The 18484-nt window shown below is 38.1% G+C and overlaps 3 protein-coding genes across 5 annotated transcripts; all 3 read right to left on the reverse strand.

The window, feature by feature from the left end:
* Positions 1-20: 20 nt before the first annotated feature.
* On the reverse strand, positions 21-2428 carry LOC148066832 (lipocalin). 2 transcript variants are annotated; one of them, XM_087807749.1, is made up of 6 exons: positions 2310-2428; positions 1581-1720; positions 1428-1507; positions 364-477; positions 189-290; positions 21-114 (listed from the first exon to the last, which is right to left on the reverse strand). In XM_087807749.1, exons 1-6 carry the CDS (start codon positions 2400-2402, stop codon positions 95-97), a joined length of 549 nt encoding a protein of 182 aa, XP_087663875.1. In that variant the 5' UTR covers positions 2403-2428; the 3' UTR covers positions 21-94. The 2 variants fall into 2 exon arrangements, with proteins under 2 accessions (XP_087663875.1, XP_087663876.1); XM_087807750.1 differs by having other exon boundaries at positions 27-114; positions 1434-1507.
* A 1946-nt stretch (positions 2429-4374) lies between these two features.
* On the reverse strand, positions 4375-6512 carry LOC148066833 (palmitoyltransferase ZDHHC23-A-like). Of its 2 annotated transcripts, XM_087807748.1 has the most exons (4): positions 6394-6512; positions 5684-6280; positions 5133-5300; positions 4375-4645 (listed from the first exon to the last, which is right to left on the reverse strand). In XM_087807748.1, the coding sequence occupies exons 1-4, from the start codon at positions 6510-6512 to the stop codon at positions 4375-4377; spliced, it is 1155 nt and encodes a 384-aa protein (XP_087663874.1). The 2 variants fall into 2 exon arrangements, 1 of the variants encoding a protein (XP_087663874.1); XR_015713331.1 differs by lacking the exons at positions 4375-4645; positions 6394-6512 and having other exon boundaries at positions 5157-5309; positions 5684-5793.
* A 4976-nt stretch (positions 6513-11488) lies between these two features.
* Positions 11489-14775, reverse strand: wasf3a (WASP family member 3a). The gene is made up of 8 exons (XM_087807157.1): positions 14630-14775; positions 13434-13568; positions 13201-13354; positions 13024-13141; positions 12491-12675; positions 12105-12305; positions 11740-12002; positions 11489-11663 (listed from the first exon to the last, which is right to left on the reverse strand). Exons 1-8 carry the CDS (start codon positions 14760-14762, stop codon positions 11512-11514), a joined length of 1341 nt encoding a protein of 446 aa, XP_087663283.1. The 5' UTR covers positions 14763-14775; the 3' UTR covers positions 11489-11511.
* Positions 14776-18484: the final 3709 nt, after the last annotated feature.

The following is an 18484-nucleotide window of genomic DNA, read 5'->3' on the forward strand; positions in this document are numbered from 1 at the left end:
CTCCTTTGACTTTTATTTATTGATGAATTATCTGTTGTCCTCTTTGTGTTAAAATTATGAGGGTTTTGATATGAGTAGTGATGTATGAGGCAGGTCATGGATCTGTGCATTCACCTGGAAAACAAAGGAATCATTTAAATTCACAGTATCAAATGTAACTTAAGAGTTGATGTTTAATATTAAAATACCATTCTTGGGAAGGAAAGCAATATTTTCAGGTAGGATCCCAGTTTCCAAGGAGAACAGCCTGAACTTTTCCATCACCTCTTGGCTGAGGTCAACTCCTCGTCCTACATTAGAAACTTGGATCAACTTGCTGTTTGGAGCACTAAACAATTGAAGAATTAAACATAAAATATGTACCATATAGTTTGTTAACAACTGTACTCTCGCCGCTCTTGGTCTTGATGGTGTGTAACAGGGCGTACTCGTCGTACTTGATGTCGACCATACACATTTCATTCTGATTCTCCCAGCCTGGAAGAGGAAGAAAGTCAAATGTCGCATCAATCAGGACAATCGATTAACGTCAATGCTAAGCAGTGTCCTAGTTTGTGGGAAAGTGGCGGCGCCACTGCCCGTGTCTTGCAATGTCTGAGTTCTGTCATCCATCAACTCTGTAGGATGCTTCACTCTGGCACATGTCACTGGCAACTTGCACTTCAGATGATGACAGAAAGGACCTAAAAATCGAAACCAAGATGGAACTTGCTAAAATCTGTTTTTGAAGCCAAAGATTGGAAAATGAGTATCATTTTTTTAGGTGTGACCTTGCACTTTTTACTAGAATAAGTAGCTATTGTAGCAGCAGTGCGGTTAGTAAGAACATGACCACTGCATCAAGGTATTATATCAGGAAAGGAAAGTGTATGACAGAGTGAGAACATGCAATCAGCAGAAACACCAAGACTTGGGGACTCAGGAGCAGAGAGAAGGGATGATGTAGTTTTTGTTAACCTTTGTTTTCTTTTTAAGATCTTAGTGTTAAATAATTGAATCTGTGTAAATGCAAATGTTGGTTCATGCTCTTTATATTTGCACTTTATTATCTCTTTGCACATGTTATTTTTATTTGCACTTTGCTCTTGCTTTTATGAAACTTGCCGTACCTTCTAGCGTCTAGTTTGATAGTAAGGTTGAGTTACAATTACACATTTCAATTTTTTATTTAGATTATTATTATTATTATTTAGGTTATCCTGAAAATATATATATATATATGAAAATTAGCAACATGCATATTTAAACCTATGTGTTATCTCAGCCAACACTCACATTTGTTTTTGGTCACCTTGACCCTGAGATAGCATAAGGTTAAGGTTAAAAAAAAAATAATTAGAATGAACCCAAACCAAAGTTAATTTGCTAATTGTACTCAGTGTCAGTGTTGTCAGACCCCATGAAGGGACATGCTTGCATGCACTCACGCTCACTTGTGTATTGGAACCTTCCTAGCACGTTGGTCTTCTTCGCTAAGTTTTTCAGTCTCCAACATGAGCCGTCAGGGCTGCAAGACAATTAAAGAATCCTTCAAAAGGCTTTCACTTCCGTTTTTATTAACATTTTACTTCTTCTCTGACCTGAGACTGGCGTAGGACATGTCCAGGTCCCCGTCTGCAGTTGAAGTAAACATTGCCGTACCCATTTTCATGCTGCCCCTGCGGTTTATGAACCACTCAGCATTTGTGGCGAACCCAACCAGGTACCATTTCCCATCCATCTGAAGAATCAAGAGAGAGAAAATGCTGACATAGCCACACAGGAGCCAGAACAAAAGGTGGACTGCAGGTGTTTTGCCAAAGGGATCCGATGAGCCTTGTGAAAAAGTGGCTGTTGTGAGGGTCAATCACTAGATTCAAGAAAATGAAAAATAAATAAAGTATGGAAAAATACATTCATTCAATAATGATGAATAAAGATTTTAAAGGAAACTAACTAAAATAAACAAAATTAAATAACAAAATTTGACCTAAATTTTAGATAAAAGACACATTATCAAATTAACCGAAAGAAATATACTGACTAGAATAAATAATATATCAAAAAATATTAATTAAATCTATTATTTGCTTTACTTGAAATCCTGTATGAATCTAAGGACATCTATTTTTTTTACTGTTTATGTCATCAATACTTAATTGCTTACATCAATTGCTTAATTTACTGACATTACCGGTAATTATCCCATAATCCTTTTTTTTTTTTTAAAAAGGTGCTTCTTTTCCACAGTGCATGCAAATGATAACACATTTCAAAAAAAGGAGATGACACTAAATATTGTGTGATGATTCAATAATAATGAGTCTCACCCGTTGCGCGTCAAAGTTTGGCTGAGGTGCGACCTCCGAGGAAGCCTTCAGGATACAGAGAGCAGCTGCCAGAACACTGAGAAGTAAAGCCATTCTAGTTCAGGTGGAGAGCCAACAAGAGTGAGCTGAGTAGAGATACTTGTCCAACTGAACTCAGCCAGACATGCCTTTATATAGCAAAGCAGCCACACAAATGCACACACACACATGGACACACGAACACACACACACACACACACACGCCCTGGAGCAGGGATGGGTTTATACATGTTAAACATCGGAAAAACACAAAAATGAACTTTTTTCAAAGGGTCAAAGTCCTGTGAACAACCAAACTTGCATGTTTGTTTGGAAGAATGTTTTTATTTGTGGTTTTGTAAAACCATGTGAGTAATCTTGGCAACTGTAGCGGCAGCTTGCATCCAGAGCATTCCATGGAAGAGGGCAAACAAAGAGAGTAATCAACTGACCAGACAGAGCAGCAGTGTCATGTGGTCGACTAAACAGTTTTCTGTGTGAGGCTTTATACCATTTTATTGCCCTCCAAATCGTACGGTTGAATTTGTTTGCCATCCCCACACAAATTGTTCTAGAGAGTACAGTGATCAGAGGTTGGACAGTAGTAACCCCAACTTGTGTACAACCTTCACAGCGTCAGTGATACAGAGTATATTTCCCATTGATGGCAGCATTGAGACACTTAGAGAAGTGTAAGGCAGCACATTTTTAAATTAAAATTTGTATTACCAAAAAAATGGTTCTGAAGACTATGAAAATGGAAAAAAGCAAGAACAATCTCAACTTGCTTTTTTTATTGTATTTCTATAATGATCTATTGCAGCGTTCACAAACCAGTATCTCTGAGGGCTTCAATGAAACTGATACATTATTATATAGCATACAATTTCAGAATGTCCATTAGAATAGCCATCTGTCCCATCATTCATAGCATCAGTTGAAGTTATTAGTCAACATGGTAAGTGCCAATAGGACGATGACTTGAGCTGTTAAATTGAACATTTTGGAAATGTCCAAACATTCTGTTAGTCAAGAATTCATACTCATAATAGTTGTCAATCAACTATTAGTGTGTAACGTATTAAACTGCTCTAGGCCGTAGCATGTAGATACACGCAAAATACCTTCCCAGTTAGAACAAGCTTATGGCATCAACATTGAGGGGACCAGTATTTATTGAGACTTTGTGCCACTCAACTATTTTCTAATCATGCATGTACCAGAATGTTGTGTCATAAAATACCAGCAAAAATTCCTCCAAAATGACAGAAACATGTCTGGAAATTATCAACAAAAGAAGCAGTTTCATAGAAAACTACTGAAGCTTGCGCTTGCCCCTAATTTCAATTTATAATGTTGTGATTTAAAAATAAAGATACATTTTAAATAAGATTAACACATTTATTTAAATACATTTTAAAACGTTATATTTTTATTGTTTTGGATGTCCAACTATCATGAAAAAAGCACATTTAAATAAAACTTTATAAACGTTTTTTTTATTTTATTACAATAACTTATACTCACCAAAATGGAGATCAAGGCAAGTATGCTGATGACAAAATGTGAGGCTGTTAAAATGAAGACTGGTAAATACATTTTTTTTTTTTTAACCCGGTCCTTTTTAATAGATGTTAACACAGGTGTCTATGTCGCTAACGGCTGCTAATGAGGTTAATTAGCGGTTAACAGGCTAATTTTAGCTATTAGCTGAATCAAGTTTTTAGCTTTAAAAAACACTTTTATTTCCTTAGATTAATAGAGGTAGCAGTTTGATCTCTGAGTGGACCTATATGCTTCTGAAACAAAATACCAATTCCTTGATAATCAATATTTGATTCATTATTTGCAATCTGTAAAAAATAACCATCTGGAGTCATAATCACAGTTCAACGATTTTTACTTGACATAAACAGGGTAATACATTTTATACAAAAAAACATGAAAGTAACATGTAGTGTATTGTTCATTACAGGAACTGCTATCTGAAAACAATATCTAAAATGATATATTAAATCTATTTTTCCTCCAGAAACATGGACAGAAACTAAACAACGTCGGCTTGGGTGGGATGGAAAGTGGGCTCTTCTCCCATGGTAAGAAACTCAACCCAGTTTTTGAAGAAGCCATGAGAATATCCTCCCGTGTCAACCAAAAGTCCAAAAAATCGACTCTGGCCCGTTTTATTCCTGAGGGCCTTCTGAGCCTCCCGCTCTGTGACGTTGAAGCTGATGTTCAGAACCTGAGCCAGCAGAAGGTAGAGCAGACTGCAAGTCACGATGGTGCTGAACCAGGCGCACGTGAAGCAAAGAGCCGTGCTGAAAGAGAAAACAAAATGACAATTTCAACAATGATTTGCAAGTTTAGTGGAGTTTAGTTTATGGCCACTTGGGAGCAGCAGCAACAAAAATATAGAAGAGGCAGATGGACAAAACAGCCAGATAAATAATAAACAGAATCGTGTTTTTTCCGATTTCAAATACACACAACTAGTCACGTCTTGTTTTTCTTAATTCCCTTTTGAGGAAAGTAATTGCTGTTATTTAACATTTTTCAATGCTAGCTCACCAAGAGAGATCCCTACCTATCTGCCAAAGTCTTAACTGAATGTATCTTGAATTATTCAAACATTTTGCAAACTTAAATATCCAGTTATTTGTGGAACTGTGATCCCAAGTGAGAGCTTAAAGTATTAAATATGTAGTTACAATTTTTCAGCCACGTTGAATAAGTTCAATTGCTAAAGGATTGTCAATATAGAATCACATTCACATTTATTCTTAAGAGTATTTCAGTGTCGTGTACCTAGACTGAGAGTAGACGCCAGGGCAGTAGAACAGAGCGAACAGTTGATTTTGATTGGGACAGAGACTGGCGAGGACCAGGCTGATGCCATACAGAGAAGTCACCATAAATATCGTCAGTGTCAAAAGAAAACTGCGGTGGTTGGCTCGGCCCACGCAACTGTTTATCCTGCAACATCTCAGACAAACACACACACAGCAGAACATTAGAATCATGTTAAATGTATTAGCAAAAGCTAACCCATTCACTTGTTGAACACAAGGACCACTTCTCCTATAGGAGCAATTGTCTTACTGTAAATATGTTTAGATTTTAAATAGCAATTAGCAAATTTATTTTATGTTTACTACATTTACTGGTTAGGTTGTAACATTTATGTTCTGCTTGTTATGAAGTCTATTAAACCTTCTTTATAAATGGGTTGCTTTTGGGTCCATTTGATTTAACAATTAAGTATAAAATGTATACAAATGACTGTGTACAATGATAAGAAACATGGCTTTTTATTTCCTACATTTGGTTTGTAGAAATAAAAGATGAAGCCGACGCACCAGATACAGTGGTGATCTAGACGCTGGATGCAGGTACCACAGGTCCGACAATGTCCTGCTCTCGGGGGTTGTATTATTTTACAAATGAGGCACCTGTTCCATTTGTTCTTCACTGTTTCCTGGCCAGATGTTTGTCGTGTGGAACCGTTAGCATCCTGTTGACTTCTCATTGGGGCATCCTGTTGGGTTGTTGCTACTAACCCGGGTCCTCTTTTGGTGCTTATTAGCGAGACGATAGTAAGAAACATCCCGCTGGTGACGGTGAAAAACTGCAACTGGCTCACACCTCCTCGAGGTAAAATCTCTGTGATGAAGAGGTAGTACATGTAGGCCAGAGAGTAGAGGGCAAGGGTCAGGAAGAAAAGGGTGCGTCTCCGCTTTCTGTGGGTGGCATAGTAGTACCATAGAACTAGGACAGGCAGGGCGGTCAGTACTGTGAAGCCGAGCAGGATGTGTAAAGCTGCGATGCGCAGCAGCAGCGGCAGCAGCAGCGGCAGCAGCACCAACGCCGGAACCATGGAGATCTCGAGATTGTCAGTGATCCCACCAAGCACAGGAGACTGACTTTCATTTTTTGGAGGTTTGCCTTTTAGCCATCTATGTGAAGACGAGAGGACACAGCATATTTATAATAACTAATCATGATCTTGTGTTTGATTCATGCTTAGCAAAAAGGAACAGAAACATAGTCCGTCTGAAACCATTCATACCTCTGAAAAGCTTCATCCACATCTTCAAAGTCGCAGCAGGATCCACTCTGGCAGACGTCACACTCGCAACAACACATTTGATCGTCTGGCTCCGGAGGTTTTAACTTGTTCCATTTCATGGTGACTGGCTAATGATGCCCAGAGCTGTCAGTTTTAAATATAGCTGTTAATTATAATGGCCACGGACAGTCAGTGACTTTCACACACACCTGAATTAATAATTAGATGGTAAAGTACAGTTGCATTAGAGTTTATTGATTTTCAAGTTTCCCAAGGGAAGAAATATTCCTTTAATATTTACAGAACACACAGTGCACTAGCCTCCACTATATTGTTTGGAGCATGCAAACTAATAACACCCATGCATTAGTGCTGATGACCAAATGTACACATGTTGTAGGGATAATACTAATATGTGTGATACAAAAATACATAATTGTGTTAAAAATGTTTTCTCCATCAAATTACTTAAGCTATAGCACTGTTTTTTTCTCTACTAATAAAAATAATACCATGGTTTAGTTGGTAACTCTAAACTGTCCTTGAGTTTTTCAGAAAGACACCACCCACCCATAACCCTGGATCAGGTATAATTGGTTGAAACTCAAGGAAGAAGTTTATGTTTGATACTTTTGAGAGCCTTGCTTTTCAAAAGACCAATATAGACATATGTATTAAGGAATATTGGTCCTTATATTATTTGCTTTTAGAAAATGGAGATAATATTTGCAATACAGCCACTAAAACAGTTATTATGATGTTTTAGTAGTATTTATCAAAAACATATGAAATTAAATCATGACATGTTCATGAAAGACTGAAGCAGGAAAAACATGTATTTCTGTTACATCCACTTGAGGTTAATGCAATTAGTTGAAACAAGGCCACTGCATCCACTGAGGATACAATATGGGCCAACCAACCCTGTTTATATCAGTGTGTATTATTATTTTAGTCTTGGCTATCGTCGACAACTTGTCCTTAAAAGACGCAGTTGCTGTTTGTTAAGACCATCTGTAAATCAGGCTACACTCTGTAGAGTTGAACTCTACAATAAAAGGATTAATCTTATCATGCAAAAAGTTCAGTCCCTCTAAACAAGTACGTAGCAGGTGCTTTTAAGTGCATATGTGAAGAAGATAAAATGCTAACATCTGATCATATTTATAGCAACAAGGTTGAAACTTTCGTTGACAGAACCCTCACCATAATTACACGAATGAAAGAGTGATCTCCACTGAAGCACAGCTAAAATTCCATATGATCCTTTTGATCAATTACATACAACCAAGACCAAGCAAAAATCTACATAAACTTTTATTTTTTCAATTGACCTACTGTTAGTAAAACATATTTTTCCCTTGTTTTAGGTAAATTCTGTCCCCCATAAATGCCAGGAACATTTTAACATACATTGACTGATTATCTTTCGCTTATCTGAGACACATTTTCAGCTCAAATAACTGTAAATTACTTTCTTACCTTGAGTACCTTAATTAATTAGAAGGCATATTCTGATCTTCAATTCCATTTTCTTCTAATATTAACTCCTTAGCAGTAATATTTTTTATGAAAAAAAACTGTCAGCTGTGAGAATCACCAGTGGAAAAGGGCACAGGGGTGGTTCTCATTTCTCAGATTCCTTCCAGTCGGCAAATATTCTAGGGCAACAGGGATCAGTTAGCGCCGCCTACATTTTTCGCTTTCATATCCAGACCTCATTTAAAAGTTTCCAAGTCTCTCGTTATCATGCTGCTGTTCTCAATCCTAACATTGCATGCTGGGTATAAATTGGTCACAACTGTGTGAGGTCCATGAGTGTCTTCCATACCTCTTCTGACAGCTGACTTGGTTTGTTGATCCAAAACTGTCCTATTCCACCCTGAGCCAGACAGGAGACCATATCAGAAACATGACAGGCGCTGTGAGATCAGTGAGTGAGTGATGATCCACTCAGTGGCCCCACCCTCCAGCATCATATTTCCTCACACTAGCAACCTGACCTCACTGCTCACTCACAGAACCTCAGAAATGTGTGTGTGCATCTTTGTTTATCTAGCACAGTGTCTCTGTATAAGACATCTGACAACAAAGTCTACAAGTATTAAAATACTTAAAATTAAATTAATTTAAAAAACAAACAAAAAATGTCCAAACGATGAGACACAAACTCATTGATTGTAAGCTCCAGATCGTGTTGTGACATCATTTTCGCAAGTTTAGAGATTTTTCTCAGTTGAAGGAAATATGTTTTGCAGTGTTGAACTTGAGACATGTTTTTGTCAAATACAACACCCAGGTTTCTCAGGCTCAGTTTGACAGACTGACCTATGTCACCTACGTACTGACTCAACCCTGGAATCTTATCATCAGGCGCATAACCAGAGTTACTGTTTTGTCCACATCCAGCTGCAAAGTGTTTTTAACTCAACCATTGTTTGATTTCTAGCAAACAATTGACTAAGCTGCTCAGCCTCTGGGGCTCAGTTGGATCAAAAGAGCAGTAGAGCTGGAGGTCATCAGCAAAAATGTGGTAAGAAACATCAAGAAATCTCTGAATTATTTTACCGAGGGGAATCAAGTACAGCAAAATTAATAATGTACCCAAAACAGTACCTTGAGGGACTGTACACAACATATCTGCTGATTCAGACGTCATTTGATTGGCAGATACACTAAAACTGCGCCCAAAAAGGTATGACGAGAACCACTGTAACACAGACCCAGACAGTCCCACTTCATCCCTCAGTCTTCTCAGCTGGCTCTTGTGATCAACTGTGTCAAAGGCTGAGGACAGATCCAAGAGAACCAGAATAGTGTATTTACCCGAATCAGCCGACATCATGATGTCACTGGACACTTTCAGTAAGACGGTCGAGTGATGTTTACGGAAGCCAGACTGAAACTTCTCATGGATGTCACTCTGATCCAGGATTAATGACAGTTGCTCTGACACCACCTTCTTTAAGGTCTTTGAAAAGAATGCAAGCTTAGAAATATTCCTGAAATTACTGAGGTCAGTCGGGTCCAAGCCTGGCTTTTTGAGGGTCCACAATGGCATGTTTAAATGCATTGGGAAGATAACATTTTATTTATTTATTAATTACTTTAATAAAGAGCCTACCCGGAAAGACGTTAGTTGAGCAGGATGAGGCTTTTTTTTTCTTTTATTAACTTAATTTTATCAGTGAAAAATATCAACATTGCATTGCTGTCAGCTTCACAGAAGGCAGAGGTGATTGAAGCAGCAGATCACACGAGAGAATTTATAGTGTCAAACTAAACTTCGCGATTGTAGTATGAGAACATCAGATCCCTGAGGTGAAGTCTACCATTTGGTCCTCTGTGTTGCTCCTATCAAGGTAATATTACATTTTAAAAAGTTTGATCAGCCTAATGTGTGGATTTTGTATTTCATGTTAATGCCTCCAAGTTAGCTTGGCACTGGCTTACTGGAATATAGATACAAGAAGTTGAAAGTGTACTCATTTTGAAGGAAAAGATTATTGTAACTCACACGATGGCCGTGTATAAAACCAGGGGATGCAGGAGGGGCAGGTGCATTAAAAGCTAGATGTGGGCATATTCTGATACCACTGAAACCTCTTAATGCCCAAACAAGTTTAACTCAGGAAGATGGACTCAATCAATGCTGAGAGAGTATTATGCTTCCATTTGTCTTGATGGAGTCCGGAACCCGAGATACTGTCTTTAATCCATTTTGCCAGAGTTGTGCTTTCAAGAGATGTTCCAACTCCTGATGTGTTCAGAACACTTTGCAGAGTGCATAATGGAATATTTCCAATGAGACAAGATGTTGTATTTAAACATCTCTAACAATTAATGTGGCTTTCTTTTACAACTTATATTGACTTTTGTGTTGAGGGTTTTGTGATTTCCTGCTGACAGTTTACGTTCTTTTCTGTGTTGGCATGTTGTTCTCTCTTACACAAAACAAGCCAAAATACATTTTTTAAATAAGTGCGAAACCGCTTCATTACATATTACTCTCAAAATGTAAGAATACATAAAGATGAAGGTTTAACATAGTTCATATTAAAATTGAACAACAAAGGCGCTTTACAGATAACCTTCAATCACTCACTCACTCACTCATTCACTCACTCACTCACTCACTCACTCACTCACTCACTCACTCACTCACTCACTCACTCACTCACTCACTCACTCACTCACTCACTCACCCACTCACTCACTCACTCACTCACTCAATTACTCACTCACTTACTTACAGTAGCATCATTTCAAAAAGTAAATTATGTCTCTGCAATTCTCGAGTCTTTAAAGTTTGATCAAGTTATCATACTGCTGTATGTGCTATCTAACCCGGCAACAGTTCTTTCAAACTCAGTTTCTTTAGCATTGAATTTTAAACCATTATTTACTACTTTAATAACCTTGTTATACGTTGCTAGGATTATAAGTATAATATTCTTAGCCCAATACATGTATTATAATTGTCTCTGTGTTGGCAATGCATTATACACAAGACCTTCACATAAAGTGTTACCAACACACACACACACACGCACACGCACACACACACCCCCCCACACACACACGCACACACACACACACACACACACACACACACACACACACACACACACACACACACACACACACACACACACACGCACGCTCTAAGAGAATGGAAGACCCGGCCGCACCTTCACCCAGTTTACCAGCTAGTCTGTTTCTTTGCTGACCTCTGCTGGATGAAACGCGACAGAACAGATGAGAGCAAGACTAAATTTAACGTTTCCTTTCACTTTAAAATATTAAGATAACATTGTTCTTGTTATCTGATCCATGAAAGCTTCTCACTGCATTTAAAAAAAAAGAAGACAATCCCGCTTATTTTATTTATTTAATTGAATTTAATACAGAAAAACGGGTTTAAGTACAATCGACCAATCTTAAATCCGGAATGGGGGAAGTCTTCTACAATGCAATAGGCATTTAATTACATTAAAATATATGTATACAAAAAAAGACAATACTGTTAGTGATAAAAATTAGGAAAATACCCCAAAATATAAGTATTAGTACAGTTTAAAAGGGGCATGTGTCATGTTTTAATATTTAATGTGATGTTCAATCCGACCATTCATTGAATTCGAGCTCAGAGTCATCCTCGGAGTCGCTGTATTCAACAGCAATTCGTCGTGAAAGAATGGTGGCAACATCGTTTATCAGCGGCTTGTTGTTCTGCTCCTGCTCCTCTTGTACTTTCTTTAACTGGATTCCTAAAAAAAAAGAAAAAAGAACATCAACTTCCGCTCGGGTGGACAACTGCTTAAATTTTTTAATTGGGATCCTTACCCATTCGTATTGCAGAGAGCAGGTCACTTCTGGCGTCCCTCACTGGTTTAGTTTCAGCCCTGCTGCCCTCCATGTGTCTTTGAAGGTGTGCTGGAGGAGGTGGCAGAGGTGGAGGTGGGGGTCCTGGAGGTGGAGGTACAGGTGGTAGCGGGTAGCCTGGACCTGTGTGCTGAACTCCAGCATTGGGTGTGGGCGGAGGAAAATTAAAAGCTGTGTGTGCTGATGGGATGGACGCAGTAGCAGTAGGCAGAGGAGGGGCCGACCTGGTGGGAAAAGAAAAACAATAAAGAGGATTAAGCTGCAGCAGAAAAAGCTATATTAAATCTGAGATTATGTAAAAGGGTGGTGCACCACAGCAAACATACTTATACTCTGCAGATGAATGCAGGCCGTTGGTTCTGTTTGCTGCTTGAGGCTCTTCTTTGTAATTGGTATCAATACTGTAGTAATGATGCTCCACAGGTGGCGAGGGCTGGGCGGTCCCTGGCACGTAATCACGAGACTTGGCAAAGTTACAAACAGTGTGGTGCGGCAGTGGAGGGATGGGGAGCTCTGGAAGGTCAAGCCTGGATAAACAATGAAAGACACAGATGTCTTTTCAATTCCATCAGTCTGGCCTGAAACATAATTAATGGAATTTTTCTGTTGCAAAGAAGGAACATATGTCAGATTGATAGAAACGTGTGTGTTGATCTCCTTTCAGAATACACGACAGCAATGCCTTTAATTTGTGTTGCGATGAGTTAAGTACCTTCCGTCAGGGGACAGTGACCCCTCTGAAGACGCTCCTCGCCGGAGGGTCTGAGGGTGCCGATGATCCGGACGAAGTTCTTTATCGAAGGCCATCATATTCCATTCCTGTCGACGGTTTCGAGCCTTTCTCACCTTCTTCACGTCTCGCTGAACAGTGCTACATTCCACACTTCGTTTCTGTTCCTGGGATGTGTTTGGATGGTAGAAAAGCAATATTACAAGAGGTTTTGAGGAACTAAAAGTTCTTCACTCATGATTGGTGCATTGCCACCACCCCCTACATGCACCCTGAAGCCTAATACCTTTAACTATTTTACTGTTCTACTTTTAACTGATGAACATAGTTGATCATCAATTTAAAAAAAGTTTTCAATTCCTAGTTTCCCTTGTGATTATCAGGAATAAAATTGATTTATTCTTTTTGTCAGTTGAAAGCAGTTGACTGTGTCTGCAGTTGCTCACTGAAATGATAAAATGAGCAGGAGATGCTAAATTAAAAAAAAAATATATATATATATGAATATTTCTCACTCTTTGTCTTCGTCTTTCTTGCCTCTTCTCTTCTGTGTCCTCCAGCATTTTCTGCTTCCACAAGTCGAAAAAGTATGATGGGTCGGAGTAGAACCTCATGGCATCTGTGGAATCGTACCTGTGCAACACATGTTTATAAAACTATGTTCAATGCCACATTGTAAGGAGATGTCTTACCTAAATTCATTGAGGTTGCCAAGAGGAGGAGGCTTGTCAGAGCAGCTGTACATCTCAGCCACTGAGTTCGGAGTGCTTTGTTTGGACAGAACCTGCTGGTCCTGAGCAGTAGAGCCTTTGTAAGCCTTTCTCAGGTGGATGTCCTGAAGAGAGACTGCATTGAGGAGAATTACAGAATTTAGAGGGACGTTATCAAAGTCTTCCAATGATGGATTATTCCATTTCTCTCATACCTTCTTCCACACTGGAGTCCAGCTGTGTAACTTTGATAGCCAAGCGGTCGATGCGGTCCTGAAGGGAGTTGGCCCGTGTATAGAAGGTGTTTGCTTCATCAAAAAGCTCACCAAAGACGTTTTCAGCTTGTTTACCTGGAGATAAATGTTTTTTCTAAAATGTGCCTAACAAAGTTTTAACATAAGATATAATTATCTTTTGTGTGGGCTTGTCGATTATTAAGACATTTTATCAGCTTGACAAAATGAAAAATCTATGAACTTGTCAGTGATACAGCTGCAGTTCCAATCATGTATTTGCTCGAATGAAAATATAAGATAATCTTGTTTTCCTGTAATAGTTTTTTACTTTTACCCAAAATAATGTCCTGTGAATCGTTAGCTTAGTCATCAATAATGTTAGCTACATCTTAAAAATTAAGCAAACAGACACCTACATGTGGCACAATAAAAAAAAAGGAAATATTAATATTTTCCTAAAATAATTAGAATTTATCATAAATGTCATATCCTATATAATGTTCATTGTCTAAATCTATAATGTTTTGATCCAAAGTAAATAAATACATTTCAGGAAAATTGTCGATTACAGTTGAAAATATCTGATTGTAATTAAAACATTTACATTTTAACCTGCGTGATTGGAAAAGATTGAAACTGGACTAAAGGACAAGTTGAGATGGACGTACAGTAAATAAGTAAATAAATAAATAACATACATTGTTTATCCTTTATGTTTCCTGTGTAATTCTCGTTGATCCATATGTACTCATAACAAGCGTGACCTGTGACAAGCAATCGATTGACTTTATGCAGCACTATCATTAGACCGGCCCTTCCTAGTTTTGCCTTCTCATTCTTATCTGTCTTTGCAATAAGCTGCACGTTAAGCTCTAAGCTCCTGCAACTTCACTAAACCCCCACATAAAAACACAGAGCAAGCCTGAACCAGATATCCACAAATACATGAATGAATAATCATCTTTCTGAGCCCATTGTCCTCCTATTTTGTGTCTGTTTCTAATGATGCTTGAAGAAATCCTCCATCATAGTTTACATTGATCAAAGTGTTATTTTCGTGTGCGTGACAGGTAGTGTAAGTGAACCTTTACACTGTGAAGTTGATGTGCTTTTGAACAAATATGCACCTGCAGTTTCCAATGCAAACACCAAAATATATGCATGTTTGAACTTACTCAGACAACTGAGTTGGTGAATGATGGCCGACAACGTGTTGTTGGTGACACATTCCAGTTGATTGCTGACTCCATCGGGCACTGAGCTGTGGCAGAGGTGCCGAGGCTCAATGCTTCTCTTTACCAGTGGCATGGTCGGCTCTTACATCACGTTCTTATGATCTGCAAGAAAATAGATATTACATTTACCTGAGAGAAATCCTTCCAGGCTGTTGCTCCTAAGCTTTGGAACGATCTTCCTCTCTCTCTGCGTTTGATGGAGTCTACTGACTCCTTTAAGAAACATCTTAAGACATTCTTTTTGCGCAGGCTTTCTCTTCATTTTCTTGGGGCTGTTGTGTTCATCTTTATGTTGTCTTGACCTTTTAAAGCATTCATTTTAACTGTGAATTGTTTTTGATTGTTTGAGCGCTTTGTGATTCTGGTCTGAGAAAGGCACTTGACAAACAATAATTACTTACTTACATTTTAGCAGTTCTTAGATTACCTTAGATGTTTTGAAGCATTAAGTGGCTTTGGAGTATCAATGAAGACTGAAAACAAGACAAGTCGGGATGTTGGTCTTCGGCCATCCTTTAAACAAGGGGTGAAAATCTCAACTTGACAAGGGGCATATATCTTTGAGCACTATTGGTTATGAGCCAAATAAAAACAATTATTCACCAAATTGTCTCTTTATAATTGTTAGCATCCATCACTGTTCCTCCTTATCTTGACTTCCTTCACCTTCCCGTCTAAACACGTGAAACACACTAAAACATACACACATCCTGTGTCTTATCTGTCATCAAAGACTAGATTTGACTTGACTAGACTGTTTGTCAAAAGCTTGAACACTGTATTTGAACACTGTAATTGTGACCTTAGATTGTATTACGTATTTGGTTTTACAATTTAAGATTTGTCAACTTAGTTAAATACAAAATGACCAGTTTGGCAAAAGTCATTGTCATTTGTTGAATGCTTCTTGTTTTATAAATCAGTGTGGTTGGTTTACATTGAGGAACTTTTGACTTGCAGGATATTTTAAATAGCAGCAAAAAGCTACGTGATTCAATTTAAAACAAAAGCAACAGCCATTCACATTCATTAGCCCACAACGTTTCACAAAATTTGCTTTAAAGTGTTGTTTGTTGTCTCTCATAAATACTTTTATTCGCTACCTTGGTTGAGTTTAAAATACTATTTTTATTCAGTGCAAAGGTGACATGCTTCTTTTTGTATATATCAAACTGATCCTCTATAGCTTTGACACAAACACACCCATTTCTAAAAACAAAACGACCTTCATTCTGTCTTGACCTGTTTATCATCAATTAATATGGTTTTACAAATTTCACTTCTAGACAAAATGATCACCTGTGTGAAATTTGGTGTTCATTCAAACAATGATTTACTTTTATTCTATTTGCTATCACAAAGGAAACCTCTGTTGTGTTTACAACTCTGGAAATAAAATGTATTAATGTTTTGAAATAGACAAGCCTCTTAAGTCGCTACACCTTCTCTTTAAAGTTATACTATTGGTTCTGCGTATGATGTCGATTTATGTTACTGAATATGTTGTGTGAGCGTGTCTTTATAACATTAAGCTGTGTGAAAAGTATGTGTGTTATATGCTAAAGTTTACCGTATATAAACCTTGTTAGTTTGTTGTTATTTCACAAAAATTGGGATGTAAGGAAAATATTCAGTCAGAGTTCACTTCAATTCTTGGACTAATTGAAGCAGTCAAAGATCAGATCGAGTAATCTTTGTAAAACGCTGTTATACTAGTTGGTCAACAACATCTCAGAAAATCGTTACCTAATGATCAAGCTTCCCAAAATGGACTTGCTCCTGCTACTAGCACCACTGTAAAAAATCCGGGTGTCTGCTTTGACGAGGAGTTATTATTTAACTTGCGTATAAAACAAATCTCACAGACTGCCAACTTCCACCTTTGTAACATTTCAAAAATCAGGCACTTCCTTCCTTTAGATGCTGCTGAGAAACTCATCCATGATTTTGTTACCTCCAGGCTGGACTATTGTAACTCTCTTCTGTCAGGATGTTCTAAGAAGTCTCTCAGAACTCTTCAGCTCATTCAGAACTCTGCAGCTCATGTCCTGACTAAGACTAAGAGGCGTGAACACATTTGTGCTGTATTCTTTACATTGGCATCCAGTATAATTTAAAGCTTTCAAGCCCCTGTGCTGTGGAACCAACTACCGACTTCAGTCCGGAGGGCAGACCCTCTCTATGTTAAAAAAAATCTTAAAACCTTACTTCTCCTCTTTTCTCTCACTGTATCCTCCCTCACTCTTCTCTCCGTCCATCTGTCTTCCCCTCCCATCCTTCCTCCCAGCCCGTCACAGCAGGAGGCCGTCAACAATGAGTCTGGTTCTGCTCGAGGTTTCTGCCTTCTAAAAGGACGTTTTTCCTCCCCAACGACACAATGTGATTCACTCATTGTTGAACTTGTGGGATCTGTTTTTCTCTCTCCACTATAGTCTTACTTAAACTGTAAAGTGTCTTGAGATAACTGTATTATGATAAAACACTTTCAATAAAATTGAATTGAATTGTCCTTAATAAAATTTAAAAGCTTGAGAAACATCCTAAAATATGTTTTTGCCTACCTTAGATTTGTCATCGTTTGACAGCTTCAAGCAGTTGTCTTTGATGGCCTGCAGTAGTGGTGAGATGGCCGATGTCGACGGTCATCCCTGCGCAGCTGAGCTTACTCTGAGATCAAATCCCTGTTCGCATCCTGGCAAGAGGGGATTTACTCAGCAGATTTACGGGAGTCGTCCAATCATAGTCGCCATCCCTGCCATTTGACATCCAGCCTTTTAATCCAGGTAACGTTGTTCCGGTAATGACTCAGTCGGACCAAATGCAAATTCTAGTCCTCAAAATATTTGTTGTATTATTTATTTTATACTTCAAATAACATAGTATGCAAATAATGTCCATTGATGTCTTCCAAAAACTGGTCGTTAGCTATAAACTGTAGTAAAGGTCAAAAGTACTATTAGGAGTAATTTAGTAACTTTTTATCTAATACTTTTAGGTGAAAAATCCTAATTGCCTAAATTAAAATGTATGCTGTTTATTTAATTTTTTTATACTCTTAAGTAAGATAGTTAAAAAATACTTTATTAACTATCTTATGTTTATGACACTTTATTTATTCTTAAATTAACAGTAATCAGTTTGTAAAAACAGAGGCTATTCCACTCTTTTAAAATGTAGGTGGTTGAATTTACAAAGCCACACAACTACAGTCATCGCTGCAGTCAAATAGAAATTTTATGTATTTTTCATTTATCTCTATTTAATTTTTTGGAAAGAGAGGGAAATCTGCCAAAAACTTAATTGACCTGTCTGTTGGGACGACCCATATTAATTACGAAAAGGGACACTTTAGAGCAACACAAAAATAATACACATGCTGTCTTTCACACAGATGGTGCCATCGTGGCAGTGGGAGGGAACAGTAACCCAGATACGAAGGATTAAATCTTCATAAATAGCTCACAATCAAAGTATAACTACAAAGACCCTGGCAAGAGTCTCACACCAACACTGGAAGAACTAACAAACATTTGCCAGTCTAATGGACATGACTGCCAGCAGTGTTTTTGAAACTTAGCTAGATACAGCTTTTCGAAGCAGACAGCTGTACTGGGAACAAAAAGAGTTTAATTTAACAATAGAAAGACAGACAGACAGCCAGCCAGACAGACAGACAGACAGACAGACAGACAGACAGACAGACAGACAGACAGACAGACAGAAGGACAGACAGATAGACACCACTTCTATAACATTAACATACCCTTCATAACAAACACATCTACACCATGAATC

This window comes from Callionymus lyra, chromosome 14, assembly GCF_982586985.1.
Source record: "Callionymus lyra chromosome 14, fCalLyr1.hap1.1, whole genome shotgun sequence".
In the NCBI taxonomy this organism is placed as follows: domain Eukaryota; kingdom Metazoa; phylum Chordata; class Actinopteri; order Syngnathiformes; family Callionymidae; genus Callionymus; species Callionymus lyra.

Excerpts from the sequence above, each read along its gene's own strand:
- LOC148066832 (XM_087807749.1), bottom strand. The coding sequence starts at position 2,402 with ATGGCTTTACTTCTCAGTGTTCTGGCAGCTGCTCTCTGTATCCTGAAG. Across the intron at positions 1,721-2,309 it reads CAAACTTTGACGCGCAACGG|ATGGATGGGAAATGGTACCT; the intron begins GTGAGACTCATT and ends TTGATTCTTCAG. Across the intron at positions 115-188 it reads TGCTTTCCTTCCCAAGAATG|GTGAATGCACAGATCCATGA; the intron begins GTATTTTAATAT and ends TTTGTTTTCCAG.
- LOC148066833 (XM_087807748.1), bottom strand. The coding sequence starts at position 6,512 with ATGAAATGGAACAAGTTAAAACCTCCGGAGCCAGACGATCAAATGTGT. Across the intron at positions 6,281-6,393 it reads GTGGATGAAGCTTTTCAGAG|ATGGCTAAAAGGCAAACCTC; the intron begins GTATGAATGGTT and ends GTCTTCACATAG. Across the intron at positions 4,646-5,132 it reads GGCGTCTACTCTCAGTCTAG|CACGGCTCTTTGCTTCACGT; the intron begins GTACACGACACT and ends TTTCTCTTTCAG.
- wasf3a (XM_087807157.1), bottom strand. The coding sequence starts at position 14,762 with ATGCCACTGGTAAAGAGAAGCATTGAGCCTCGGCACCTCTGCCACAGC. Across the intron at positions 13,569-14,629 it reads TCACCAACTCAGTTGTCTGA|GTAAACAAGCTGAAAACGTC; the intron begins GTAAGTTCAAAC and ends ATTTATCTCCAG. Across the intron at positions 12,676-13,023 it reads AAGAAAGACGAAGACAAAGA|GAACAGAAACGAAGTGTGGA; the intron begins GTGAGAAATATT and ends AACACATCCCAG.